The 27,427-nt window shown below is 35.6% G+C and overlaps 1 protein-coding gene and 1 non-coding gene across 2 annotated transcripts; one reads left to right on the top strand and one right to left on the bottom strand.

Moving 5' to 3' along the window:
* The first annotated feature begins 418 nt into the window (after positions 1-418).
* Positions 419-27,180, top strand: LOC135683307 (Fanconi anemia group J protein homolog). The gene is made up of 32 exons (XM_065198527.2): positions 419-547; positions 1,948-2,059; positions 2,552-2,578; positions 2,887-2,958; positions 3,947-4,054; positions 4,724-4,815; positions 5,213-5,451; positions 5,802-5,891; positions 6,154-6,256; positions 7,405-7,527; positions 8,345-8,440; positions 10,150-10,285; positions 10,634-10,680; positions 11,216-11,365; positions 11,520-11,566; positions 11,950-12,112; positions 12,360-12,390; positions 12,795-12,850; positions 13,533-13,673; positions 14,295-14,363; positions 15,169-15,219; positions 16,678-16,749; positions 17,657-17,729; positions 18,560-18,601; positions 18,855-18,961; positions 19,810-19,947; positions 20,957-20,982; positions 21,768-23,121; positions 23,592-23,637; positions 24,162-24,320; positions 24,844-24,986; positions 25,441-27,180. Exons 1-32 carry the CDS (start codon positions 425-427, stop codon positions 25,498-25,500), a joined length of 4,296 nt encoding a protein of 1,431 aa, XP_065054599.2. The 5' UTR covers positions 419-424; the 3' UTR covers positions 25,501-27,180.
* Trnav-cac (transfer RNA valine (anticodon CAC)) lies at positions 7,935-8,007 on the bottom strand. The gene has a single exon. It is a non-coding gene; the product is annotated as a tRNA-Val (tRNA).
* Positions 27,181-27,427: the final 247 nt, after the last annotated feature.

Here is a 27,427-nt window from a genome sequence, read left to right as displayed (position 1 = left end):
CAAGATCGCCGAAAATTGCATCCTTGGAAACAAATTTCAATAATAAAAATTTATTTTCAAAATTAATTTATCCACTGGCGGAAAGCGATGGTATTGGTTGACTTCTTTCTTGTTTTACCTTATGCAACATAACTTCATAAATTTTCAAATCTGGGACAACATTTTCAAAATTGGTGATGGGCACAAAATTGGCACTGTCCTTGTCTTCAATATCAAGTAAAGATGTTATTTACGACCAAAATTGCAATTTCCATAACCAAATTTGGCCTTTGAAAATTCGGATTTTAAGGATAATTCTTAAAATTATCATCACTTTAGCCCGCACACACCCAAGAACAAGCCCCCATTTTCTTAGCGAAAACATTTTCTAGGAAAATTCGATCATAACCTCGTTCTGAGGCTCGCTTTGCCGCCAAAACTTCACATGAAGGAAGTGATCAAAATGGAGGGAAAGGACGAAGCAACGGGCCACGGCTATACGATCAATGGGATCAAAATCAAGTTTCCCGTAAAGGCGTATCCCACTCAAATCACAATGATGCACAAGGCTTGTTTCCTTCTTCTGTATTGTTGATTTTTCTTTTCGGCCAATTTTTAATTTTAGGCCAAAAATTACCACCCCGTTCGCAATGTGATCACGATGCACCTTTCACTGTATTTGTATTTGCAATGTGATGCACCTTTCAAGCTTTAGATTTTAAAGTACTTTTTTGTCTGGTCGAATAGAAAGTGTTTACTGCGTCGATTCGAATACTTCCAGATTGTAAAGCTGGGCCTATTTGAATGGCATTGAATTTGTGAGCCAATTTATTGTAAATGGAAGGAATTTGGGCTGCTGTTGTAAATTGGTTACTTGAAAAATTCTTTAGGAATATCTTCTCTGTCCCTGTTTATAAAATAATTTGTCTTTTGGAGCAGATTTTTTCTGCAAAGTGCGGATCTAAAGAATAAATTGTAACCTCGTAATTATATTTTTTGGATCGGGGACAAACATCTAAATATAACATGGTAGACTTGGCTCAGGTCAGGGTGGTGGTGAACACCAGGGTATATTTCATGTCAACTGTACATTGAAAGTCCACCAGGGCAGATGGCTTAGATTAGACGGTGTTAAAATTGTCCATCAAGTCAATTTTAATTTTCACTTTTTTAATTAAAAGTCAATTTTATTCTTATTGAGCATTCAGATACAGAGTTAATTTTTTTGTGATTTTGTTGTTGTTCACAATAAACTCCCCCTGCGGTTGTTTCTATAATCAAATCTGCAAAATGATGAAAATTTGGTTATTTCTTTCTAAAAGATTCATTCTATAGATTAATGAAACTTCTATCTAGAAATCAAAGATGCCTCTTTTTCTGGGCTTGTCATTTTTGGATTTATCCTATGATTTGTTCAAAACCGTTGAAATAAAGGCTCCAAAACCTTAATTGTCTTGTCATGACAAATGCATAATCTGTCTGAAATCAGCAACAGCTTCAAATGTATCATAGTTGATCTGATGAAAATGATTATAATGGCACTAAGTAAAATTTATTGTGCCACACAATTTACTGGGCAATATAGCAACAAAAGTATTTTGAAGGATGCTTCTGCAAGTTTCGCAGGGGCATATTAGATAAGGCAGCATTCTGGATATGGTGCTATGGCTTGTTCCTCTTGACTTGTAATCTTGAATGAATATCCTGGGTACTAACTTTCTTACCTTAAAGTTATGGGGATCTATGATGGCTGTAGGCTGGCAGGAAATGATGCCAATGGGACTTGACTCCCAATTTTCAGACAATGACCCATACCATCAAGTTTTAAGGAATGCTGCTAGCATCCTCATTTTTTGTTTTGTGAATTTAATTTCCATGTACCTCAGAACTGAGCAAGGTTTTGCCAGTAATCTCTTCAAATTTATACATCCTGTGTAAGTCATTTGATAAATGCCTTGCTTTTTGTAGATACTAAGAGGTCTTGATAAGAATGAGAATTGTTTGTTAGAAAGTCCTACTGGTAGTGGGAAGACTTTGGCTTTGCTGTGTTCTTGCTTGGCATGGCAACAGAGAGAAAAAGGTAGTATGATTTAGAGTTTTACTGTAAAGACAATCAAAGTAGTTTATTTGTTTATGGATTATTAAAAGGGTGTTTACATTTATGAATTTCTGTTGTTGTTGAATTATTTTCTGTGTCTGCAAAATTACGATGGTGGGGCAACTTGAGTAAATTCCCTTAAAAAATTGTAAAACTATGCTTTTTAGTTAACTGTTTCCAATGGAAAGCCAGTGTTAATATTGTAAGGTATTACTTAGGTACAGAAGATTTATTAACTTTGACTTCAATTTTTCATTTTGGTTTTCCAAATTTTGGATGGATTTATATTAAATTACTTCTCGCTATTTGCATCGTTCCTCTTTAATGGTTATGTCAAATTTTTTGTTGCAATATTCAAGACCTGCAAGATCTTGTACTTCTTTACCATTATCTATTGTTTATCACAGCCTTCTGTGTTTTTTATCATTCAATAATCTGCACACTTGCAATTTGACTTTTATGATGATTTTTCAGAGAGAGCTGAAAAGGAGCATGAAATACGTAAGTTGTTTTAAAGAGTTAGAGTTCATGTTGTTTGACACAGTTTTATTATCAATTTCAATCACTTACATTTTGTTTAGTATCTATGATGGGAGTTTTGAGTAGAAGCAGCAATGGGCTGGCAAAAAGCTATTTCAGTCCATCCTCCTCATGAAATTCTCTGTTGATGTTTGGGTAAGAAGTTTTCATTTTTAGGGCATATAGCAGTAGCAATGCAAAGGTTGACCATTCTTTATAAAAGTCTTCAAAATTTTACATTCTTAAGTAAAAACTTCACAAAGTTTTCATCTTTTTTTATTTTTTGTCAGAAATGAAGAACATGCTAGCTGAACTTGAAAGAACTGAGTGTGTTGCAGGAAGTGCAAACAATGAAAGGCTTGGTAAGAAAGCAATTTATGTATTCTCCTTCATTGCGTGATTTCTGTTCTGGTGCATTCTTAAACAAACATGTTAATCAAATGTATAAAATAGATGGACTAGCAATGATGATAGCACTGGGGTGTAGTGCCATGGGACGAATGGGGTAGGGACTTGGCTCTCCCAAATTTGTTACAAGAAACATTAAGGGATAAAGTAAGAATTAGTATCTTTGTAAATAGGATTGGGGGGTTGGGGCAGATAAATGCCAAAGAGGGATGGTCTTTTGTAGATTGTGCTGAATTCTTGTTGATTATGATCAGTGGCCTAGCATGACTTTTTTCGTGGGGGTGGTGGTGTAAGAGATGGAAAACTGTATTTTACAGACAGAAATTCTTATGTTACATTTTTCATAAAATTATTCTCTGAATTGGGGGTGTGAAACCCCCCACCCCCACATGCTATGCCTCTGATTTTGATTTTGCATATGTACTCTGTTATGGATATAATTAATCTAGTCAAATCCACTTCACTGCACTGCTTTGTGTAAAACATAAGAGAAAATGCTTTTGTTTTTATAAGGTTATAGATCCAATTTAAAAAATTGCAGCAACTAAACAGAAAACTTTTTTGAATATTTTGTGAAAACATCACATGCAAATGTATTCCCTTTTAGCCTAAACAAAATGTCTCTATGTAAGATAAAAAATTTTTTGGATATATTTTGGTGGTTCATGATGTTCCATGTTTCATGGCCTCCTATTATATAAAAATTCTTTCTGTCTATTTATACAATGGTCACACATGGGATTGTAGAATGGCTTTAAGTAGAATAGGATGGCTTTAAGTAAGCAAACCAATTTTTATACTTTATGCATTTAGTGTTACTTAAGGATAAGTGTAGCAAGCTTGAACCATATTGTTTTATGTACCAAGGTGTGTGCCTATTCTCAGTTAATTATGTTACATGGTGACTATCCTTTGCTTTTCAAAATGATTTCCGTTTTACAGATTTCCCATTGTCAACAATTAAAGCAGCACTTAATGGCACTGATACAGATTCTACAACAGCAAAACTTGAAGCAGCCCATGCTGAGGAACCTTCTGAAATAAAATCAGGTTTTCAAACATATTGTTCACATTTAAAGAAAATTTTTGATGCAGAGTCTTTTTAAACATACTAACTACAGGGCAGATCTCTGCTCCAGCCCTAGTGCCATTCTTTTGTTTAAAAAATAGACTATAGTACCCCTTTTTTAAGAGCAAGGACTTGTCCCCATGCTAAAGCCCTTAGAAAAGATACGCTAAAGTTTCAGATTATATGCTCTATTTTTAAACGGTCAGGTATAGGTTGTTATGCGATCATCGCTTGACTAATCGATTCAATGGTATTTTTTTGAAGAACTGTGAAAGTATAAAATCACAGAAAACAAAGAAAGCACAGAAAACATGTTAAAGACCAAAGCACTAAATGGTATACATATCTAGAATGGAAGTAATGGATTTTTTTTGCGGAACGATATTTGTGTGCCTGGTTAATTATTTTTATGATGAAATCAAGTCATTGAAACTGGGGGTACCAGGGGGATCTTCCTGCATGCCCATTGAAAAATCGCCGTTTCCTTAGTAGTGCTTTTGTGAGCACTCATTGGAAAATGCCCTTCTTCCTACCTTCACTCTTCCAGTTTTAAACGCTTCCAACATCCCTGGAATAAATTCACCAGTTTTTGTTCTTAATTAAAGTGTCACTCTTTTGGTAATGTAATTATTGAATATTTATTTTACAAGGTAAAATCGATACTGCTGATATCGGAGAAGCTGATTTTAGCCAAGATAATGATTTCCAAACGTCCAAGAAACGTTTTCGGACACCCACAGGGGTAAGTTTCGCACTAGATCACAAAGACGCTGACTTTTAGCTGGAAATATTGTTATAAAAGGATATGTATAAGCATTTGAGGATTCGGAAAAGTTATGTATTTCGATCTCAACAAGCTACAAGTAAATGCAAAAAAGGTTAAGCCAGAAGGTCTCGACCTTTTAAAACTCCTCTTTTAATTGACCGTCTCTAATGTTGAAAAAATTGGTTTTTGATGTTCCCCGAAAATGTTGCTTCTATCTGAAAGCTATCGGGAGCGGCTATGCTCCTGCAGCAAAAGTTTCCCGGCGTTCTGACTCAAGCACTTACTGACGCCTGTGCTTGTTTAGAAAAGCAATTAAAATATAATTTGCCAATGGAGAAACTTGCGTTGACATCACCTCTGTTCTTTCTATCAGCCTGCTCGGAGTGCAAAAAGAATGAGACCAGAAACTGACGGGTTAGATGATACGGAGACAGAAATTGCAACACCCATTGAACGACCAGCCTGGCGAATCGAAACAGGCAAAAACGATGCTTCAGAAATCAATTCAAAGTCTTGTGCTGAAGGGTTCTGTGAAAAAGAAGGAAAAACAGAAGGGAAGTCGATTGAAAATTTAGATGATTCATACCAGATGCCAAGGACTGAAGTAACAAGGTATGCCTTTATGAGTGTTTATATGAAGCAAACGTTATTGTATATATTACCATGTCGTCTTATTGCCAGGGGTCATAGAACGAGAGATGTTAGAGAAGTGGAAACTAATCACCTGTAATTAGAGAATGGTACATTATACCTATGAAGTACATTACCTTATAGCTTATTGTCCCATTTAAGATAAATCCAATTACCACTTGAATTTTGTAAAATCCGTTATAACTTTATCGAAAATTTTTTTCCTCTTTTAAGAAAGAGATGGGTATTTCTACAATGTAGTTTTAAAATATTTCTTCATTAGATAGAAGGCGTTATTTTGTTTATTGCCAAAGCAATTTTTCTTTTTTTAGAGCTCCCAAAATATTCTTTGGCACACGGACACATAAGCAAATCAAACAAATTGTACGAGAATTGAAAAAGACATGTTTCAAGTCGATCAGGTGAAGATAATCTTATGCATTAGTTACTTTAACAATTACAAATATCTATAGTTTCTTTGAGTCACTTTTATGTTTCCCGTTAGTTCTATGTAGGAAGGGCATCGAACGAGCATATATTGGGTCCTAGTTCATGTTTATCCCGATGCTTTGTGTACTCACTAGTTCAAGTGTTATTTTAAGGTCTATTTTTAGGTTTTACTGTTCAGATGTTGCTTCGTGCTGGTGTAGACCAGATCTCATGGTATACCTTTATTCATTTCAGAATGACCATCCTATCAAGCAGAGAACATTCCTGCATTCATCCTGATGTCTCTGAGTCAAGGCACAAAAGTGAGGAATGCCGACGCCATGTGAAAGGCTTGGATGTAAGTTAACCCCTTCTCTTTGTTCTGTACTTGCTTACTTGCTTAAGGCGGGTATCCCCGGGTTCTGACATGGCTTCTCCATATCTTCCTATCATCCATCAGTCTCGCCAGCTCGTTGGTAGTTGTGTCTCCTGTGTCACGCTTCAGGGTTTCCACAAATGTTGTCTGCGGTCTCCGTCTTCCTCTTCTCCCGTGGAATGGTTCCTAAAGCACGAGTTTCTGGGTGCTCATCTCAGGGTGGCGGTAGCAGCAACCGGCTAGTCGGAGCCTCCTAGCAGCAATCTTGTCATCTACTCGAGGTAGCTCTCCTTAGAGTTGCTCATTGGGAGTGTGGGAGCTCCAGTGTACATTTAGGGCCTTTTTCAGCATGCGTGTGTAGGTGCCATTGAGAGACTTTTCCATGGTTTCGGTGGGGGACCAACTCTCACAACCGTAGAGCAGGATGAACTCCACGGTTGCAACAAAGAACCGCTTTTGGGCTTGTTCATGTTGGATTTCAAGCTCTTGCTCATGTCGTTAGGGTTTGTACAGGTAGATCGATCTTCAGCGAGTCTTTTAATGTAAAGCTGGATTTTTTGGGCCACATGATAATCATCCCCTCAAGATATAGCCAGAAGTAGACAAACCATAATATTTTTGTTGCTCTATGCATCTTTTTGGGTTCGGTGCAGTCCTACGCCATGAGCCATCAACTCCCACAAGTTCTACCAAATCAGTAAGCTAGGCACTTTAAATGTGACTCATCACACTTTTCACCAAAATTCATCGTTGAAATATTATGTAATTATCTCGTTATATGACAAAATCTTAAGTTTTATGAAATATAGGATGCCTACAGACCACAAAACAAAATTAAACTGCAACAGATACATTGTAAATGAGAAATTGTTAAGGCATTACTTCCCTGGGCACCAGAGCCACACCAATTCGAGCGCCGTAATGGGTAAAGCATTAGGAAAATTCGATAGGAAAGAGGGGACCTTATAAATTACTCTTGAGTAACGAGAGTAGCGGAGCTTATTTTATTACAGACTCCATAGTTCATTTAGCGACTGATTTTGTGACTTGCAATTGATATTTTGACCAACTGCCATTCTCACACTTTTGTTGATCTGCCTCCTCAAAATTCATGGTATTATGTTTTTCAGGGAACGAGTTGCAATTTCTTTGGCAACGCATCATCACTTTGCAGGCCCTCCTCAATGAAAAAATATAACTTGAATGTAGCTTGGGATATTGAAGACCTTGTCACTGCTGGCAAAAAAGCAAATGTATGTATATATTGAAGTTAACACCTGTTTATTTGCATAAAACCCCTGCTAAATGTGATTCCTATCAACCATTGGAAGCAATGACGTTTGTTATTTTGTTAATAAAGGAACACAGTTAATTCCTTACAATCTTGTACCCGCCAGTTAAGTCAGTATCACAGCTTTTAGCACCAAAAGTATCCTCGAGCCACCAAAGTGTACGTTAATTCACTATGGTTAATTATCAATCGACAGAAATTTAAAACATTGAAAAAAACAGCAGAAGGAGGAATCTAGTAGAACCAAAAAACATTCACATCATTTTTGGCATTAAATTGTTTGTTGAACAATTTCAAAAATAATTTAGGCTTGCAGCTCTTCGGAGCCATGGTCAAAGATTGCAATACATACCAGGAAAAACAAAAATGTGTCACCGCCCGGGCTCGAACCGGGGACCTTGCGCGTGTGAGGCGCACGTGATAACCACTACACTACGGTGACCGATGACTAAGTTAGTGGATTTCTCTACCAGGTTCTTTTGTTGTGATCGTCGATCGCTGTGATCTAAAGATTTCACTTTCACAGGGGTGTACTTGTTTTTATTTCTAAAGATTTTCCGCGGATTTTTCGATTCTTTTATGATTTTGGAGGACTCCCAGGAATGCCTTTGTCATGTAGATCATGAAAGAAATAACAATACCAATTATAAAGATAAAATAAATAAAACAATCTAAAAATAAATAACTATAACATGATCAATTGAAGCATGTCCCAACATTCATCAAAGACCGATTTCTACGTATACACTTCCTAAGTCTTTTTCACCAATCCTTTTTAGGCCTGCCCATATTATGCAGCAAGGGATCTTATGGATGAAGCTGATATCATTTTCTGTCCGTACAATTATTTGATTGATCCACTTATCCGCTCACAGGTAATTACATTATCTTTGTTTCTACTAAATCTTTTTTTTTCAATATACTATTTGTTTTTCGACCAAAAGACTTACTGTTTGCCTCTAATTTCACTCAATTTAATTCATGTTTTAGTGAAAATAACTTAAACACCATTATTGAAGGACTTCCTCACGGTAAAGGTTTTTACTTGTTTTAAAATTAACGAGTTCAAGTTGTCCTCCAATTTTATGCCCTTCAACTTTGGAAGCCCTTCGTAAAATTCCGCTTGTAGACTTCTTTAAACAGGTGCAGACAGATAACCGGGTCATAACCAAGTAACTCGAAACCCTTGGGGCACTAGGAGTTCCAACTTCTTGGAAAATGTCCTTTTCTCAGAAGAGCGCCATCCAGGAGGGAAGTGCCATAAGCTCTCAGGGGACTGAGCCCCCTTGTTCATGCCACAAATAAGCCAGTTTCTTCTTTAGCTATTGTTTTTGTATGTATGTATGTATAATAATCTTTAATGTCAATAATAAACTAAGTTTGGTTCACAAATTAAAAGTGTGAACAATTTTTTTGCGGTTCAGAATTTGAAAATGGCTTTGAAAAAAGCAAACATTTTACTTTTTAAGTTAAATTGTTTGCTTTTTTCAAAGCCATTTTCAAATTAAAAGTAAAAATAATCTAAATTTAACCAATAAGGAAATACATATTAGGAAAAACCTAGTGCAAAATTCAAATAATGAGTTATAAGCCTATAATGTTAGTTAAAAATGCTTTTTAAAATCCATCCATACTTATTAAAAGAGTCCGACTTAAGTTTGTCCATAAAATTGAATATTGCCACATTGCTTCAATGAATTAGGCAAACAGTTCCAAATCCTTGCTCCGTATTGTTTAAAGGACTTTTTAGAGCCCCTTGGAATACACAAGCATCCCCGAGAGGTAATTTTATTGTGAATTCTCGCTGTAAAATTTTGCAAACGGATCCAAAGCTTAATTTTTTATTTCATTACTTAGAAACTGTTTACTGCCAAAAACAGTTTGTTTTTCTTTCTTTGTTGAAAAATTACTTGAAGAGATATATGAAAAGAATCCCTTAATAGTCTGGGCTGTTAGAACGGAGTAGTAGCAATCCATAGATTTAATATTCACTTTATTTCATATTGATACCAAAAACAATAATGATTTATAAAAGAAAGCCAAGAACCCCAGTCTAAAAATAGCACTTGGGGGCATTTTTCGGCTTGTGTCTGTTCGGCATCGTTATCAGCGTGTGAAATTACCCCAGTGTACCCATTTTCATGCTGGTATCACAATTTGCACAATTCAAATCAAATACTGTGCTAAGAGCCCAGACTATAATTAATTGTTTGAATCAACGTAAAGTTTTTTGCTATTTCTAAAAAAACAGCTTTTATATAGTGGTATAAGAGAGGCGCTATAGTACATAGAACACAATTTTTCCAAGATAGCGCTGCAAGACTCACGCTTTATGCGATATATTGAGGTAAAGAATGAATATATTTAGTACCAACGATAGTTTTTTGATCCCTTAATATTAAAGATAAAGTCCAATAAATATACAATAAGAACAAAGAGATTTGTACACTGTTTATACTTTATACATTTATGCTGTCCAGTTAGCAGATATTTTAAACATATTTTGCTGCTGATGAAATAGATCAAACTGTTCGCACAATCAAATCTTGTTCCGTAGCAAGGAGTCCATGTTTTTTTGTTTCAGATGGGTATCAACCTTAAAGATGAAATCCTGGTCTTAGACGAGGCTCATAACATCGAAGATTCCGCAAGGGAGGCTGCGAGCATTACTGTGACGTCGATCCAACTTGAAAACGTCATGGAAGAACTGGATAAGCTCAGTAAGGGTTAAACCTTGTCATTTGACACTTTTATACGAGGCATCATAAAATGTTTCTAGCAGAGATATTTTCGTCATTTGCATGTCATATTATATGATTTTTAAAGATTCATTTTCTTAGTTTTGCAATGTGTAAGAATATAATAAACCCTTGCATTAATGGTTTAACTTCATTGAGCAGATTTTGTATTTTTTTATATCGAAATATCAGGTTAACGGTCAATTACGGTCAATTACGGTCAAAAACTGAATTGCCACCCCCTCCTTATAACCAAAACATACATGTTACGTCTTCAAATTTTAATGAGTTACATTGAACTATAAATTAAAATTTTGTTCTTATTTGCAGTTGTACTTGATGTCATGGCTGTGGAGCACAGGGCCATGCGTCTTCTTGTAAGTGACAGTCTAGCGATTGATATTTGTTGCAGCTACTACATCATGACCCCTTGAAAGAATCTCTCCCTTAGTTCCTTTGAAGCATCTCTTGTAGCTCTGTCCAGTCCTTAGTGTAAAAAGGTTTTTTAAGAATAGTTATGACATTATATTGCTCAACAAACATTGTTCGTTGTCCATGGGGTGGGGGGTGGGTTATGGCTTCAAGAGTTTCAGGGTTTATTTAGATTTTGGGGTCGATTATTGTTTCCTCGATGTCAAAGTTTTGGGTATTGTGTTAATTGTAGGATATTTTGAAAATCTTCCGCATTCGTTCCAATTTTATCTTAAAATTAATAACCATGCTTCTTTATGAATTGCTAGTATGAAAGGGAGACGTATTTTTCTTGCTAATTGTGCCATGAAGTGTGAACCATAATGTAATTTGCTTGTCGCACACCGAACCAAAGTATCAGAACCAAATAAGTTTTGGAACCAAACAATTTTGCTCGTTGCTTTTCGTATGGTTTGAATCAGAACGCTCTTTTTTACCCAGTGTACGAAGTTATCAGAATGGCTGGAGAGTATGTCAGACTGTATGCAGAAGACTGGCTTTGAGCAAGCGACAAGAATTTTGCCATTCAATGACATGATAGCAAGAATGCAGTTAATTGACATCACAACTGAATCCTTTCAATATTATAGGGTAAGAGCATCGAGCAGTTTTATTCTTCCTTGTAAAATTTGTTTTCATGGAATCTTCTTTATAAAAAGATCTTTATAAAATCTAGAATATTTTTATGTTTTGCTGAATTTGCAATCAATACCTTCAGATTAATTTTCTCAAACTTTTTCACCAGCATGCACTTTTGGACATCATTGCAAATGACCAAGATGCGGATGTCGCGTAAGTTCCAATTTGTTATCCTGCTTTTCACTTCAGTTATTAAAACTACAGCTGAAATGTGAAAATCCTTTCTTAAAACTATTGTTTCATATCCTCCCCTTTGTCAGGATGTTGCAAATTCTCGTTTGTTGATTGGGTAGCACTTCAAGTAACTGTCTTATCGAGTATTCCCAATTGGTGGCCGATTTTTTTCTCTAGGGAAGTATATATTTGATCGTTTTTTGACGCCTATCAATCAAGTTTACAGCCTTTTAATTTGTGCTGTTGTTATAGCATATAAAAAGCTAAATTTAGAATTTCATCTTTTAATGTTCTTCGGTTAACAAAAATTAAAAAATGTCCTACTGAAGAAATTTCCATCTTTGCTTTTATTTACATTTTAGCGACATTGACGCACCGAAATTAAGCTCGAATGGCATGCTGGTATTGAAGAGCATACATTCTGGATTGGAGGTTGTCTTTGACACCGAAAATAATTTCAGTGAAGATTACAAAATCGTGGTAACAAAGAAAGGTGGCATGGGCAGACGCCAAAATAGAAATATGGTACTTTGAGAATTTTGCAACATGTTTGTCTTGATTTCATCCCAAGTTTCAATTCAGTTTCTTTTTAAGATCAGCATTATTTTATTTTTCCATATGTTTTCCTAACTTTTTTCACTTTTGATATATGTTTGCGTGCATCTTTTTAATTACTGCGTGCACTTTTTTAATTATTTTTCGATAATTTTTTTATCTAATAACATGAATGCCACTTCACATTAAATTTAAATTTCTATCCCCCGTTTTGCAGTCTGGTGGCTGGAGGGTAGCCCAAAGAGATGGTAAGTTGCAATAACGATAAAATATGTTCTTTAAAAATCTAATTCTTGATTTCAGCCTGAACTTTTGCCTTTTCGAATCAAAAAAACTATTTTGACAAGAAACTACTGCATAAAGAAGTTGTAAGATATATATTTTCAATGTTACCTTGGAATTTAGTATAGTTATCATAATTATTATCAATTATCATAATTATTATTAATTATCATAGTCTATGCATAAATTTCAATTAGAAAATGTTCTAAAATACCTTTCTATAAATTGGTTCAAGCTATTCATTTCTATGAAGAATATTGTGAATAATTTATTTCAGCCTCCATTACCTTTTTATAATTGAATCATACCTCGCCTTGTTTTAATTATATACTTCAATACTAGCAAATTATTTGTGTTTATTTTATTTCAGATGAATCAAGGATGTGGATATTTAGCCTCAATTTCTGGTGCATGAATCCTGCGGTGGTGAGTTGTTTGACATTACTTTCAGAACATTTTTAACTGATGGGTATATGCTGATTTTGTAGTGTACTAAGTCCAACCATACAGCTTTGTCTTGTGAAATTTAGGCTGGAATAACACTTTCGACTGACTTCTGTTGCTTTCATGGGGGTGAAACAGCCCCGAAGCTGTCCATTACACGTCTAAAATTATTGTTCGAAATTCGCATTCGGAATTCGCAGAAATGTGCAATCTGAAAACATTTTTAACTTTTTCTTTTAAAGATTCATTCACACAACATCACACAACATGCGGCCTGAAAATTATTTAGCCAGGGACTTACCTACCGTTGAGTCTTTGGGTGTGAGACCCAACTTTCCCATAGTGTGTTGGCCCTATTTATGTCTTCGACGATAGATACTCGTACCCCTTTACCAATTTTTCTAGGCTTATTTACGAATTCGGTTGTTTCTAACCTTAAAAAAAATATCTTTCAGCGATCTCTCATCTAGTGCTCAATGTCGAGTAAACAGAGATGTACACGGATTGTTGTAAGCCGGACGGTTCTAAGTTGCACTTCTGAGCTTCACGCTGTTGCGATCATTAGGCAACTGCGCTCAATCAGACATACAGCGAAAGTAGAAACTTTTATTAATAGTTTCAACAGAAATATCAGTTTAAAATGAAAATTGTTTTTCCATTGTAGGTTTTCTCTCCTATTGGACAAAGTACACGCTGCATCATTTTGACATCTGGCACGCTGTCACCGATGACTTCATTTGCATCTGAACTTGGGGTGAAATTTCCCATCCACCTCGAGGCCAATCATGTCATTGATGAAAGCCAGGTGCGTAGCTTATATTTCAAGTACCGGTTTGAAGTACCGGGGGCAAATACGCTTAAATTTCTTTTGAAGTTTGGCTGTTTGGTTAGAAAAATAGTACTCCAATTCAGATTTATTTTATTTAGAGCTATCTTGCAATATCTTCCTAACTTTCAAGGCCCATTCTAACTCAAGAATCTGGATAGTCGGCCAACTGCGATCCTTAGACAGGGTGCCGTTCAATCTACACTGTGTCCATCTCATATATAGAAATTTTTGATACTCATTTTTGTTGCCAATGCAATATAATAGAGCTTCCTAACCCCCCCCCCCCCCCCCCCCCGACCCTTCCACTTTGGCTTTGACGCGTTAAAATTTTTATCTTCAGCTTCCTTCAACTACCTTGTATCTTTATTTTTCAGTAAATCATTATCGATGCATTGATGGTTTCATTTTATGAATGTTTTTTATTTCAGGATAATCAATGATAATTTTTACAAATATTTCTTTAATCCTTTCCTCTGTTTATTTATTAATTAAGGATTTCCACATTTTCTTCCAGTTATCTTCCTTTAATAATTTCCTCTTCAGCTTTTTAAAACTGCAAAAATAGATGATATACACGAATAATTTCTTTTTATTTAGGTCTGGGTTGGTGCATTGACAGTTGGTACTGACAATAAGTCTATTGTTGCGAACTATCAAACTTCAGAGGTAAGTTATAAACAAGGACATTCCCAGTGATAACATCATTGAACTTCATGTATCACTCACCTTTGCCATTTCTCCTCGTCATTTGAATGTATTTTCAAAATGCGACAGTTTCTTGGAATGAACGATGCAGTTGTCGCCCGTCCCCTAAAAAACAGAGACATGAGTGTTTTCTGCTCAGTGTGTCTGCTTTTTTTATGGCTTGACGAGTAGGGGTGAAGCTTCTTGAGATCGGGGTCTTACGACGATTAGTTCTAAAAATCACTTTTTGCTAATGTTTCTTTTGAGACATTTCTGTGGGGCTCTTTTGCTTTTTTAATAACACTACTACAGGATCTAGGCCCATTAATACTTCTTGAATCTTGCATAAGAAAAACTTTAATGGCTGCTGTACCCTGGGTGTAGCTCTTGTGCCCAGGGTATGGTTGCTGTAGATCAAAAGTAGACAATTTATTTTCCCAAATGGCCATACAGTATACCTGGACTGTTGCAGGGGTCTCTCTTCACCTAAGTGAAAGGCATAAAAATCCCCCAATTCATAGGATCAAACGGATATAAATTCAATGGTAGTCTTTAAAATCAAAGCAATGCGATATTACAGAATTTATGCCTTATTTTATTTGGGGGTGGGTCAATTAGGGACAGATTTAGGGCCAGCAGTGGCCTGTGCGTCGTTCTGAATCAAGGGAATGAAACAGAAATTTACTAATGATATAATCTTGTTATTAGTTTAGCTATGCACAAAAATTGTTGATAACCTTTGATGTGTTTATACATTGTTTTTCAGTTATTTAAATCTTTCTTTTAGACATTTCCTTTCCAAGACGAAGTTGGAAATGTGCTGCTTGAAGTTTGCAAGGTATATATCGCCTGTTTATCTAAGCAGACAGCTACAAAGCTTGAGATCACCCGAGATGACTGCAAATAAACTTTCTTCCCTCGAAAATCCTGTCTTGTCTACTATAAGAGATTTGCACCCCAATAAAGATTTTAAGTCGCGTGATTAATTGTTTTAACAGAATCTGGATTCATAATATTCATATTTTGTAAAGCTCTCTAAACTTCTGAAAAAATAGGCAATATAGATTTGCAGGGCAGAAAGCGGTGACAGTAGACTTGAGAGCTTTCCCATCAAAACCTTGTCAGCTATTGATGGATTCAAGTTGACGTCATCAAATTTGTATCTCGCTATCTAGGAACTTTTTCGAAAATGGACTTCAGAATTGCAGTCTTCATCTTTAAATAAGTTTATACTGAAAAATTCATGTTGTTTGGACCGTTCGGTCGCATATTACTTTGTTTCGAATAATTAGACATTTCTTTAGAGTTGACCGGAACTCGCTGCTACAGTGAACAAATTTCACTACAGCAACAAATTTCATTGAAATGTATAGGAAAAGCTAAGTTTTGAAAATTGGGTAATTCGCAGCCTGACGGCCCAAACCATTTGAAATTTTTGGCACAGGCTAATTTCAACATTAAGGTTCAAATTCTGTTATCCATTTTTGCCAAATGTGAAGATACAAATTGCTCGAATCCGAAAATCAGTACTTTAGGCGAACCCAATTTCCTATACATGAAGGCCTATTCACAGGATAATTCCATTCTTCTGTTCATATCATTGGCAAAAAGGCAATATTACCAAAGTGTCTTCCTTTAAATTTTTTTAATTTCATGAAATTTCTCATCTTTAAAAATAAGGAAAACTTTTCTTACCATTATGATCTATTATAAAGAATTAAGGTAATTTGATGTAGATCAAGTAATGTGTGATCAAGTAATTAGCTGCCTTATGATACCACTAAGCAGAAACTTGGAATTGCAATGTACAATTCTTTCTATATGGCATCAATGCCTGCCAAAAATCTTGATATGCTAACATCAATTTTCAATGGCCAATTCAGCGAACCCCCTTCCCACCTTTGAACAATGTTGGTTCACTGCAAAACGACATAGAGGATAAGGAAGAACATTTTTTCAAGGATCTGTATGATATTTGCCTGTACTATCAAAATTGTTTTTTTGGAGGGGGGTTGTTTTCGGGGGAGAGCAGATGCCCAAGTAATTGGGAAAAATATTGAATGATATAATAGCACAATGCAAATGGTTGGGTGTTCCAAGAACTTTTGCCATGCATTATAGCGCTATACAAACTGGTAGCCAACGACCTCAAATATAATTGGATCAGATTTTGGCTGTTTGATTTGGACAGTTGGCTGAATTTTCGCCCTTTAGTGTGTCATAAGCAAAATCCCTTTTTTCTTCATCATTCACCAATTATAAATTTAGCCTGATTAATTTATGTTGTTTCTTCTAGGTGATTCCCCGTGGAGTCCTATGCTTCTTTCCATCGTACGCCATGCTGGACAAACTGAAGAGAAGATGGGAGGTTTATGATTCTTCTTTTTTCTTTTTCTATGTCAAGTCTATATGAATTATGAGCTCTAAGTCCAGGAAGTGCCAGGAAGAGCTTGCATTTCTAGAAAAATGATGGTATGATGCATTTTGGTATCCAAGGTATAGTATCAAAAAGGATATCAATAAGGACAAAAGCAAGAGGGTAGCGAATGATGCACGACAAGAAAGTGTCTACCCTTTCTTCCACGATTATCTGCGATGGTTTCCATATGTTATCAAAACTGCTACCTAGCTTAGTTACCGCTATAATATTCAATTACACTAAAATGAAAGTGGCTGCGTAAAGTATAAAAGAAATTTTTTTCTGTATTTGTTTCTACCTAGCATCCGAGGGTAGTTTATGGGACACTGAGAAGCTTCTACTTATCGAGCAGTGTCCTGGTCCTTCCTCTCGATGTGACCACACCTCGTGATTCCTACGTCTGGAATTAGGAATTACAGAGAGCTGGCGACTCTCCTCACTCTGGGTCAAAGTTTGGTCATGCCAGAGACTCGAACCACGGACCCTTGGGTCTGTAGTCAGCGCCTCTAACAACTGAGCCATCCTCGCGATAAAAAAATGATAAGTGTAGTGTAATGTAAAGTACAAAATATATGATAATTTATCAACATCATTTTGCTAGTTTTGCTCATAGATTTCATAAAGTTGATAAACCTGTTCAGTCATTCTTTGTTCGCAAGAGAGTTTTTTTATAATATTTGCTTCAACAAAAATAATGTGTCTTCTCCTGTAATTTCTTTGAGCTGTGCTTTTTATAGTATTGCGTGTCAGTCAAATATATATTATTTTACAAGTGATATAGCAACGAGGAATCATAGACTTTGAATTTATTTGTATTTATTTATGTTATGATAAGTTGAGTGCCATCTTTTTCTAGTCCACGGATCTTTGGAGAAAATTGCACGAAGTTAAAAGAGTGTTTTCAGAGCCCAGAGGATCCGACAGAGGAGGTGAGTTTTCTTGATTTCTTTCAATATAGAAAAACTTTTTTTTCAAGAGTTTTACCGAACATCAAAAACAGTTTTTTGTAAGGCTGCTTCATCGTCTAGTAATTTTGAAAACTTTCTACATTGATCACTTTTTGAGAATACACAATCTGAATAGTGCTAAATTTGGATCGAAATGACCCACAAAAAAAACTCACTTAGTTGGCTTTCGACCATCCAGTATCCTTCTGCTTTCCAAAACCATTACATCATTGAAAAAGCTTTGTATAGAAAAGAATTATCTTGTTTCACATTAATTAAATAATCTTTTGATTATATAAACAAGTCCAAGATAGAAATACCAAAGACTTTAACAGACCTGTAATTTTCACTTGATAATGGGGTATGCTGAAAACAACGTTACCCTTACTTTTTATTGTACAATTTTATTTCAAATTTAAAGGTATTTTACTACATGATATTGTACGACATTCTACTATATTTATTAAACGGGATTGAACAAGACGACCTCCCCTTGTCAATAAATTAAATTATTTCTTCGTTGTTGACTTCGTGCATCTTTATGCATAAGAATGTTTATGCATAGGAATATTTATGCATAAAAATATTTATGCATAAGAATATTTATGCATAAGAATATTTATGCATAAGAATATTTATGCATAAGAATATATATGCATAAGAATATTTATGCATAAGAAAATTTATGCATAAGAATATTTGTGCATAAGAATATTTATGCATAAGAATATTTATGCATAAGAATATTTATGCATAAGAATATTTATGCATAATTATGAGTTGGCCTAATTTGTTGCATATTTTCTTTCTAGAAATGGATTTCATTATGGACGATTTCTACTCATCAGCCAATGGTGTGATACTGAGAATAATATTTCAATACAAATATTTTACTTTCCTTCGACCAGTTAACTACTGAAGTATTGCCTTACGAGCTTTTAGTTTAAATATGCAGAAAAAGACGTCTTTATATTTTCAAATTCCAATTGGCTTTTCTTTTACGATTCTTTTTTGCATTAAGTAAGAGTCCCATGAAATTTGTATCACCTTCTCGTGTTTCTTTCGATGTAGTCATCTTTTTGTGTAACTTTCCTATAACTTTTGTAGATCTAACAGCAGAGGACCACACTGGAGGTCTTTTGCTTGCAGTTTGTAGGGGGAAAGTCAGCGAAGGACTCGATTTCACTGATGATAACGCCCGGGCCGTCCTCACGGTACACTGAAAATTATTTGATCAAAATTATTAGAACTTTTTAAAGGGCGCAGTAAGAGTCAATTTATTCTTAAGACCCCTCTACCTTAGGAATCCCTCTACCTCTACCTGCCACCATAGCTTAGAAATCACCCTAAAGACATTATTGCTCATCTTAACAGTGAGTTTTACCTTACTTTTTTTCCTTATCATATTTCACTTCTCTGACCTTACCAACCAATATCCTACCTATACCCTACTATATCTTATCCCATCCTAGTCAAGTCTACTTGACCATAACTTACTTTACTTTGCTCTACCTTACCTTACATTCCCCTACCCTAACTTACCCTACCATATTTTACCCTACCATCCCTTACCCTACCCTACCTTATATCACCCTGCCATGCCTTATTCTATCTTATCCTACCATACCTTAATCACCCTAGCCTACCCTACGCTATCCCAACTCATCCTACCCTACTTTGGTATTTTGGTAAAAAGCCCCCTTATTAAACTTCTAGGAACTATTCAATGATCATCTACTGCAAAGGTTTGCTCTGTTGAGCGACGCAATTTCTGCAGCTTTATGATATACTCTATGAAATGGTTTATGCAGTTGTAATTAGCCAAATTTTAAGAGGTAAAAAGACTTAAACTCACTAACAACACGTGCTAACTGGAATAGAGGCTAGATAAAATTTATGCGCATATTTTAATACTATTGTTCACAGGGGACAACACAGTGAATTTTCAATTCTCATCATAAAATTATTTTTGCTTTATCACGAAATTTTCAGTTTTGTTAAACGAAGTTTTTACCGCAGGGATTTACTGATTTTGTGACATTTCCTGGACATTCATTTTTAGGTTGGAATTCCGTTTCCAGATTTCAGAGATACGCAAATTGATTTGAAGAAGAAGTACAACAACGAGCATTGCAAATCTCGTGGGCTTTTGACTGGTTCAGACTGGTACGAAATACAGGCATACAGAGCATTGAACCAGGTACTGTGTACTGTGTTGTTATTTCGTAACTTAAGGAGAGACGCTGTATATCAGATACGGTGAAAATCCATGAGCTTATCAAACGCGCTTTTTTCTCTCTGGGGAGTGTAACTGCAACTCAACGAGGAATAACGACTATTATCATCACCCTTGGGATTGCAAATTAGAGAGAGCAAAAATTATTGCATATCATATTGACAACTGGAATAAGCTCAGTATAAAAGTTTGAATGGTAGAAAACTTTCATATTTTTAAACACAAGTTTTGAATAGCATCAATCAATTGTGAAACTTTTGAACTGTTCTTTTTCTTGCTAGGTTTTTATTTCCTAAAGCAATTAAGTTGTGAAAAATTACAGTTTGTCGATTAGAGAATCGTGAAAGCTCTTTTGGGTGAGAGTCTCAAATTTTTGCAATAGGAAAACCTTTAAATGTGAAATGCCTAAATTTACAGCCAAGTATTCAAACTAAATAATGCCTGCACAAATTTCTGGCTATTTTCAGCAGCCGAGCTTTCATATTTACCATTTCTTTTCTGAAATCACAGTCACACAAAATTTCACTCAAGTCACACGAAATATACTTCTTCATCTATTACGTCATACTTTATTAAACCAGCATTGTTCCAGGAGGGAGAGGGGATGACTAAATTTGCCTTTTAAAATCGTCGTTGGTTTTTCAAAGACTGTTGACAAGGATTGTTCTATTGTTATGAATGCTTTCCTACGATGCGTAATTCACTTCTAATCACTAGAAAAGAAATGAAAATGCATTTTCGGCAGCGTAACCTGGGTGTTTTGATTAAAGAAGGGGCAAAGGCGGGTTGAGTGAGAAAAAATAGGGGTCCACATTCTTTGGAAAGCCAGAAAACGCCGTTTTTCAAAAGAGTTTTTACCATTGCGGGGACATCCCTCTTCCGTCCCCCTCACCCCACCCCGCTGTTTGGCATTTCGCATTTCAAAGCAGCAATACTTAAAGTTTCAGGTTTTATCATAAAAGTTTTTTTTCAGGCACTTGGAAGATGCATTAGACACAGGTAATATTTAATTTTCTTGCTAACCGATAAAATGAAAAAGAAAGCATACCAATTTGCATTTCAGCCACATATACCTTCATTCTCCTTTTCTTCTTTTGCTTGCAATAATCTATGTGTCGATTATATTTCCAGTTTGACTTTCATTTCTTTATAACAGCCCATAATTTTATAAGTGAACTTGTTTTCTGTTATCTTGTGAACATTGTGATGCTGTTTGGTCCTCGCTTGGTTCACTTTAGCAATTAGTTTTTAGAATGTCTTTCTAGAATTATTGTTATCAAAGATATAACTGCTGAATTTTTAAAATAGGAAATCTGATCTTCTTTTTTTTACGACATTAGTTACAGAGCTTTTTTCTTATATTTGAAATAAAGTTAAATACACCCATTAGATGCTGAATCCAGCAGAACTTATGTACGTGCTAAAGCAATTTATGTGTCATTTAATGCTTGAAAAGCAAAACGACTATGTCACCGAATGTAGTTTGGATTGTCGAAGTCTCTTAAGGCTGCATCTACATATGTTTAGATGCATTTGAAAAAGCGAGTCATTTTTAACAAATCTCGGTCCATTTTAGAACCGGTTCTGAACGTAAGCTCTTAGATGATCCGAAAATGGCCAGTATCTCAATATAACGGTCTTTAAAGCCCATTGTCTAAGGAGACTGAGAACACAGTATTATTGTGGAATAATTACTGTTTAAAGGCAGTTGGAATATACCCGTTCTTAGAGTTGCGGGGAGGTGGATTTTGAAAGAATCAACATGAAAATCTATTTGTTTATAGGAAAGATTGGGGAGCTATCATCCTCTTGGATCAAAGATTTGGGCGTGGGGACAAGTACAAGAAAGGGCTTTCAAAGTGGGTTCGTGGTAAATGCAGAATATTCACAGAGTTCAACCGATGCAAGGCGTCATTGAAGTTTTTCGCAGAGGTAAGACAAGGACACTCTCCGCAACAGCAATCTCAAGAGATGCCAATGAATGCCTCGTCAGATAAGTTGTGTGATGCCGATAGTAGCACTTGCTGCACTGATAATGTTGATTCAGTTGTGAATAAAGTCGGTGTGAGGGTCTTGGATGTCAAGGCTTTAGTTGGAGGGACGACAGAATCAGGGCTCAAGAAAAAGGTCCCGAGCAGGGATCGTGGTGCAAGAGCACTTGGCGTCCAATTTATAGACCCACCAGCAACTGCCGTTCAACAAAAGCCTGCCGAGCCAAAAAGCGTAGGATTGGGTGAGAAGGAACAACAACGCCATAATGGACAAGAGAACATCCCTCATTCTGGTAACAAAGTACACCAAAGTGAAGATGTTATGGAAGAATGCCTTCAGAAAGATACAGAAGAAGCCATCATTAAGACTCCTATGCCTGCTGCAATTATCAAAAATAAAGGTAATGATAGAAAAATCGGATTTGAAGATGTAAACAATGACCTTGCAGCCAGTCAGTCTAGAGCGTTTTTTGGTAGAAGCAGTCCAATTATGGTCGAAGGCATGCCAAAGATAGCAGACAGAAGACATGCGTTTTATCAAAATCGTTCTAAACTTTTTAAGAGCTTGGATAAACAACCCATTGATAACACCGCAGGCTCTCGTAAGCGCAGTGATAAAGAAGAGCGGAAAGTTTCAAATGAAATCATTGTTCTTATTGATGATGATGATGACGATGAAGTTGCTGTTTCTAGTGCAATGACGTCAAACACGGGGACTGCCTCCACCACTGTAGCTCAGTCCAAGCTGTCTGATCATGGTGCGAGCTCCCGAACACCTGAATTGTTTTCTGAAGAGGCAAACGAGATCGATTATTTGAAAGATGATTTTTGGTCGAATGGTTGTGATAAGAAGGTAACTAATGGTAGAAATGGCAACAAGACACCCGTAACTAAGGCTTCCCAAAACGAAACATTCAAGAGAATGTCACCCGAGAATGAGAACTTAGAAATCTCCGAAAAGAAGGTCCATGATGCAAAAAGTGCCTCGCGTCCGAAACGCGGGAGTACTGCAGGAGACGCATCAGCGACAACATCCTTTGAGGATGACTTTCCCACACCTTGCTCCAGATCGAAAAGAAGAAATTCAAATTTGAGAATGGCTTCAAAGATTGAAACAGACGTCTGCAAATCAGACTACAGTCCACAAGTAAGATTTGTTACAAAATTCTATTAAGAAGTGAATTATAATAGCTTTCTGTTGCTCTTTGTTTATATAGCTGGATACTGTCAAAGGTCAATTGCCTGCAATAGCAATTGAGTTGTGATGCAAAACCTGTATGTTTTAAAGAATGACATTGTCAAACATGATGATACCGTCAAAGGATATTTAGGTATATTTTATCCTTGATTGTTTTTGCCATAAACTGTAAGATTAGACCTTTGACTGTGATATGACGGTGGGACAACCACTTTTACTGGTTTTGTTTTCACTCCACCTTCCTAAGCCATTGCGAGGAAAATGACAAGTAACCCACCTCGACATAGGTTTCCCCATGTCCTGGACCTAATTTTCTTATTCATTTGTTGATAAACCAATTTCATCATTTACTTATCTAGAATGATTTGTAGCTGTACTTCTACAAAGCTAACTTTAGTTTTTAAAAAATTGCCTTTCAGAAGGCTGCTGCTTGCTCGAAATGCAAAACTGAGCTCGTTGCAAATGGTAAGAGTTTTGACCATTGTAAAGAACTGCACAGGGAAGAAGCATTTCCTATAAGTTTTTTGGATGTCCAGTATACCAGGCAATGAAAAAAAAATTTCGATTTTCGTAACAAAAGAATTAAAGCTACTCAACTAATCAACGTCACTTAAAAAAACTTCATTCATCCTTGCTAAAACTGGCACCTCCTTTTTGAAAAAATTTATTTTCCTCCATAATAGATTCCTCCACAAAGTTTGTTTGTGTTTAAGTTTGTGAATTTGCTTCTTGCTAAAATTGCCTGCTAAGAAAGGAGCCCCTAAATTTACTAGTCGTATATTTTTTACTTTTTTGTTTTTTTGCATGCTTGTAAATTTAATCTCCATTTTTATTAGTTATTTGAATTATTAGGAAGTTATTAGGAAGTTATTTGAATTATTTAAGTTCTTTAATTTAAAAGTGTTTGATTTGTTTTCAGCGGAATTAATAAGCCAATTATATCAACTGGACTTGTAACTCATCGGACGTTTCGCATTTGTCTTTTTCAGGCGCAATTTCTCAAAAGAAGATCCAGTCAGCTTTACTGGCAAGGTTTATGGGCGTGGTTGTGGTACCTTTCCAAGTTCTAGAAACCTCTTTGTCGTCATTGAAAAATTATAAAAGTTTAGACTGTGTTCAAAAGTGTGACTGCCGCTCGTCTTTGAAGGGTAAATATATTTTTGCCAAGAATTTCTCATGCTTTGTTTGATTCTCTTCTTCTTGTGTTTATTGGCATTAAAATAAGTAGAATCTCTTATACATTTTATACGTAAGGGAGCTGCCTATCAGAGAGGGCACTTGTTCATGTTCTTGCTGCCTTGTGCAACCGGCATGCTTTGCAGCAGCTTTCTTGATAAATTGATTGTGTTTTGTATTTACATGCAGTAGCAAAGCATGCTGGTTGTGCAAGAGCCTTAGCCTCCACAGTGTTTTCGTTGGGTACCCATTGCGCTGGATGAACAAGAGGCGAGCCTCCATATTGTGTGTCGGGCAAGATACTGTTTTTGCTGCACTCTAACTAGTGAACGCCTTTTTCAAGTTATAAAAGTTTTTTATTTACTTTAGGAATTGAAACTGTAATTTGAAATCTAAATTTAGTCTTTTATAGATGGAATTTTCTTCCCGGGATTTATAATCTACAGGTTTTGACAAATCAATTTCCACCATATTTGGTTTTTGCCTTTGAAATAGACCTCCGGCTGAATTCCATATACTCTAAAGATGATGGCGCGCTGTACATTCCTCTCTGTTGCAAAAGCTGTTACAAAAATCATCGTCGTAGCGAAGTCATTGGGTTCCAGATGCTTCAAGTTTCAAAGCCAACAGAAGAGAAAGTAAGCTGTTTTAGATTTCGGAGGTTGCCTGATTCATTATCGTTGTCCCAGAAGATACGTGACAAGCGAATTCTTTTTCTCTCATAATGCTGATTATCAAATGGAATGTGATTTAGTTGGTAATGCTAGGGAAAGAGCCTATAGCTAAGCCCTAGGGAAAGGGAAAGGGGTGAGGGACTAGAAAGAGAGAGAGGACGATCAAGCTTTTTATTTTTGTTTTCAATAAAGACAGGTTGTAAGAGTCTGGGAAACAGGAAGAGGGTAGAGCATTCTAAAGTTGTCAGGTCCTTAAAACCATTAAGACAATGAAAATTCCTTGTTGCAAGATTCCCCCTTTCTACTAAGCCCAGAAAATATAGCAGTGATTAATGACAATAGTTTTTCTTGTTTATCTTTTCTATTTATCGATTTATCTGTAGCATCACATTTTGATTAACTTCTCTTTTTTCCATAGGTCGATTCCAACGAAGAAGATCGTGTATTTTTGTTGCCAAATGCAGTCTCCATCAGATAAAACTATTTCCTTAGCTTGTTGTAGAAATCAATTCCAATATTTTAGAAGAATTTAAAACAGGAATAAAGTATATTTTATAGTAGTACATGGCAGAATATTTATTTTTGTTTGTATAAATGCATCAGTGAGATTTTTGGTTATTGTGTGTATTATACATTAAACTTACAGCAGTCCAGTAACCCGTTTACCAGAAACACGGGTATTTGGTGTTCACGTGTCTAAAGCTCTCGAGGAAGATCCTTGAAAATCACGACAATCGTACCACACTTTTTTTAATATTCCGTAATAAGTGAACTGAACAATTTACGAGAGAAAGGATAAACAAGCTACTGGAGTTTGTTGGTCACATATCGTCAACCATTTTATGCAAATTTGTGATCTGCTTTGTGAATAAAGTAAATACCCGCATATAAGAAACTGCTTTTTTAAACTGAGGCCTCAGAAAGTTTCTTACTAACAAAAACTTTTCATAATCAGGGTTTAAGTTTCTTATCAATAGGTGCTGTCAAGTCAATTCAAGGCAAGCTATATGAACGACAGTACCTTTCATGGACGTGTATTCAATATTACTGGTAGAAATGTATAATACATAATCTACAGTATAATTCTTCATATCAATAGAATACACACTCTACAACCATCCTAAAGCATAAACAGAAAAACTGAAACACGACCGTTTATACTGAAAATAAGATACATTTTAATTTCAGGCCTATTTTTTTCTTATGAAATAAGCCCCTTTTGAAGAAAATGAGGTCTGTTTCTTAAACAAGAGGTTTTCTTATATGCGGGTACTTAATGTATCTCATATCATGAAGTATGACGTAGTAAATGGGGAAAAAGCTACCAGAGATTGATATCCAAAAAAATGGAGAAAATGTTGACAGAATTTATTTGAAATTATGCAAACCTATTGACTCGTTTTATAATTTTTGTAGATAAGGTCTCTATTAACAGTTAGCCAGTCAGTCCATCCGATTTATCGATTCAGTTGATCGTACCAACATAAATCAAAAAAACTTTTTGGTTAATAGACAAATCTCTGACAGCAAGATTTCATTTCATGTAATAATCGATTTATGTTCGTATTGCCATAAAGATCTGTTTTGTTGTAAAGTTAAGAGTTTTTTTCATAATACATAATGTTTCTTTTGAATCTAAATTTATGTTTGTTCACAGGAATTATAATCATCAGATTTAATTGTGTATTAAGTTTATTTGTTAATGAATCCGTTTTGTTGCTGCAAAGAGTATCGGTATATTGTACTATTCTTCATAAAATCATTAAGAATTCATCAATTATTAAGAGAATGATTCAATTCAGAATTTTTCTCGTTTTTCTCTATCAGTAAGAGCTTATTTGCGTTGTTTTTGTATGCGAGTCAATTGTCCAACGAGGTAAATTGATTACAAATAGACATTTTCTACTGGTATCTCTGTTTGGCAAGCTGTAATTTTTTCTAAACGAAGTTGCCTTTTCAAAATTTGCTATGACTTTGCTTTTAAGTGATGTGGGCTAGTTATTTTTAAACCTAATGCATCGGAAATATAATATTTGATCCACTCGTTTTTATGTGCTAAGATATGTCTGTGCGAATATCGATTTGAAATATGAAACATTATTATGGGAATGTTGGAATTATCAGCTCAAAATGCTTTCTATGAAAACCTACAAGACAAATAAAACGCATTGTCTTCCAAAGTTATCACCGAATGTTTCATGTTTAAATTGTATGAAATTCTAAGCTTCTTGCTTCCTTTAAAATTCTTACATATGCAACAACTCCTGTATATTTTTTCAGATTTCCCACAATGTTGTCTTGTGTTGGGAACGTGCACTCAACAGTTACGTAATTGCTGCGTTTGTAAGTAAACTAATGACCTTCGTAATTAGTAGCTAGTGTAGGACGCGTTGTTAGAGTAGATT

The sequence above is a fragment of the Rhopilema esculentum genome, chromosome 7 (genome assembly GCF_057945365.1).
Source record: "Rhopilema esculentum isolate cy_ngs chromosome 7, ASM5794536v1, whole genome shotgun sequence".
NCBI classification, from domain to species: Eukaryota; Metazoa; Cnidaria; class Scyphozoa; order Rhizostomeae; family Rhizostomatidae; genus Rhopilema; species Rhopilema esculentum.
Note: the sequence above shows the minus strand (reverse complement) of the source record. Positions and strands in the feature narration are given on the sequence as shown.

Bases quoted from the DNA above. Each gene is read 5' to 3' on its own strand.
- LOC135683307 (XM_065198527.2), top strand. From the start codon at position 425: ATGAAGGAAGTGATCAAAATGGAGGGAAAGGACGAAGCAACGGGCCAC. The intron at 15,220-16,677 runs GTATATATCGCC...TGTTTCTTCTAG, and splicing joins TGCTGCTTGAAGTTTGCAAG to GTGATTCCCCGTGGAGTCCT. The intron at 16,750-17,656 runs GTTTATGATTCT...ATCTTTTTCTAG, and splicing joins AACTGAAGAGAAGATGGGAG to TCCACGGATCTTTGGAGAAA.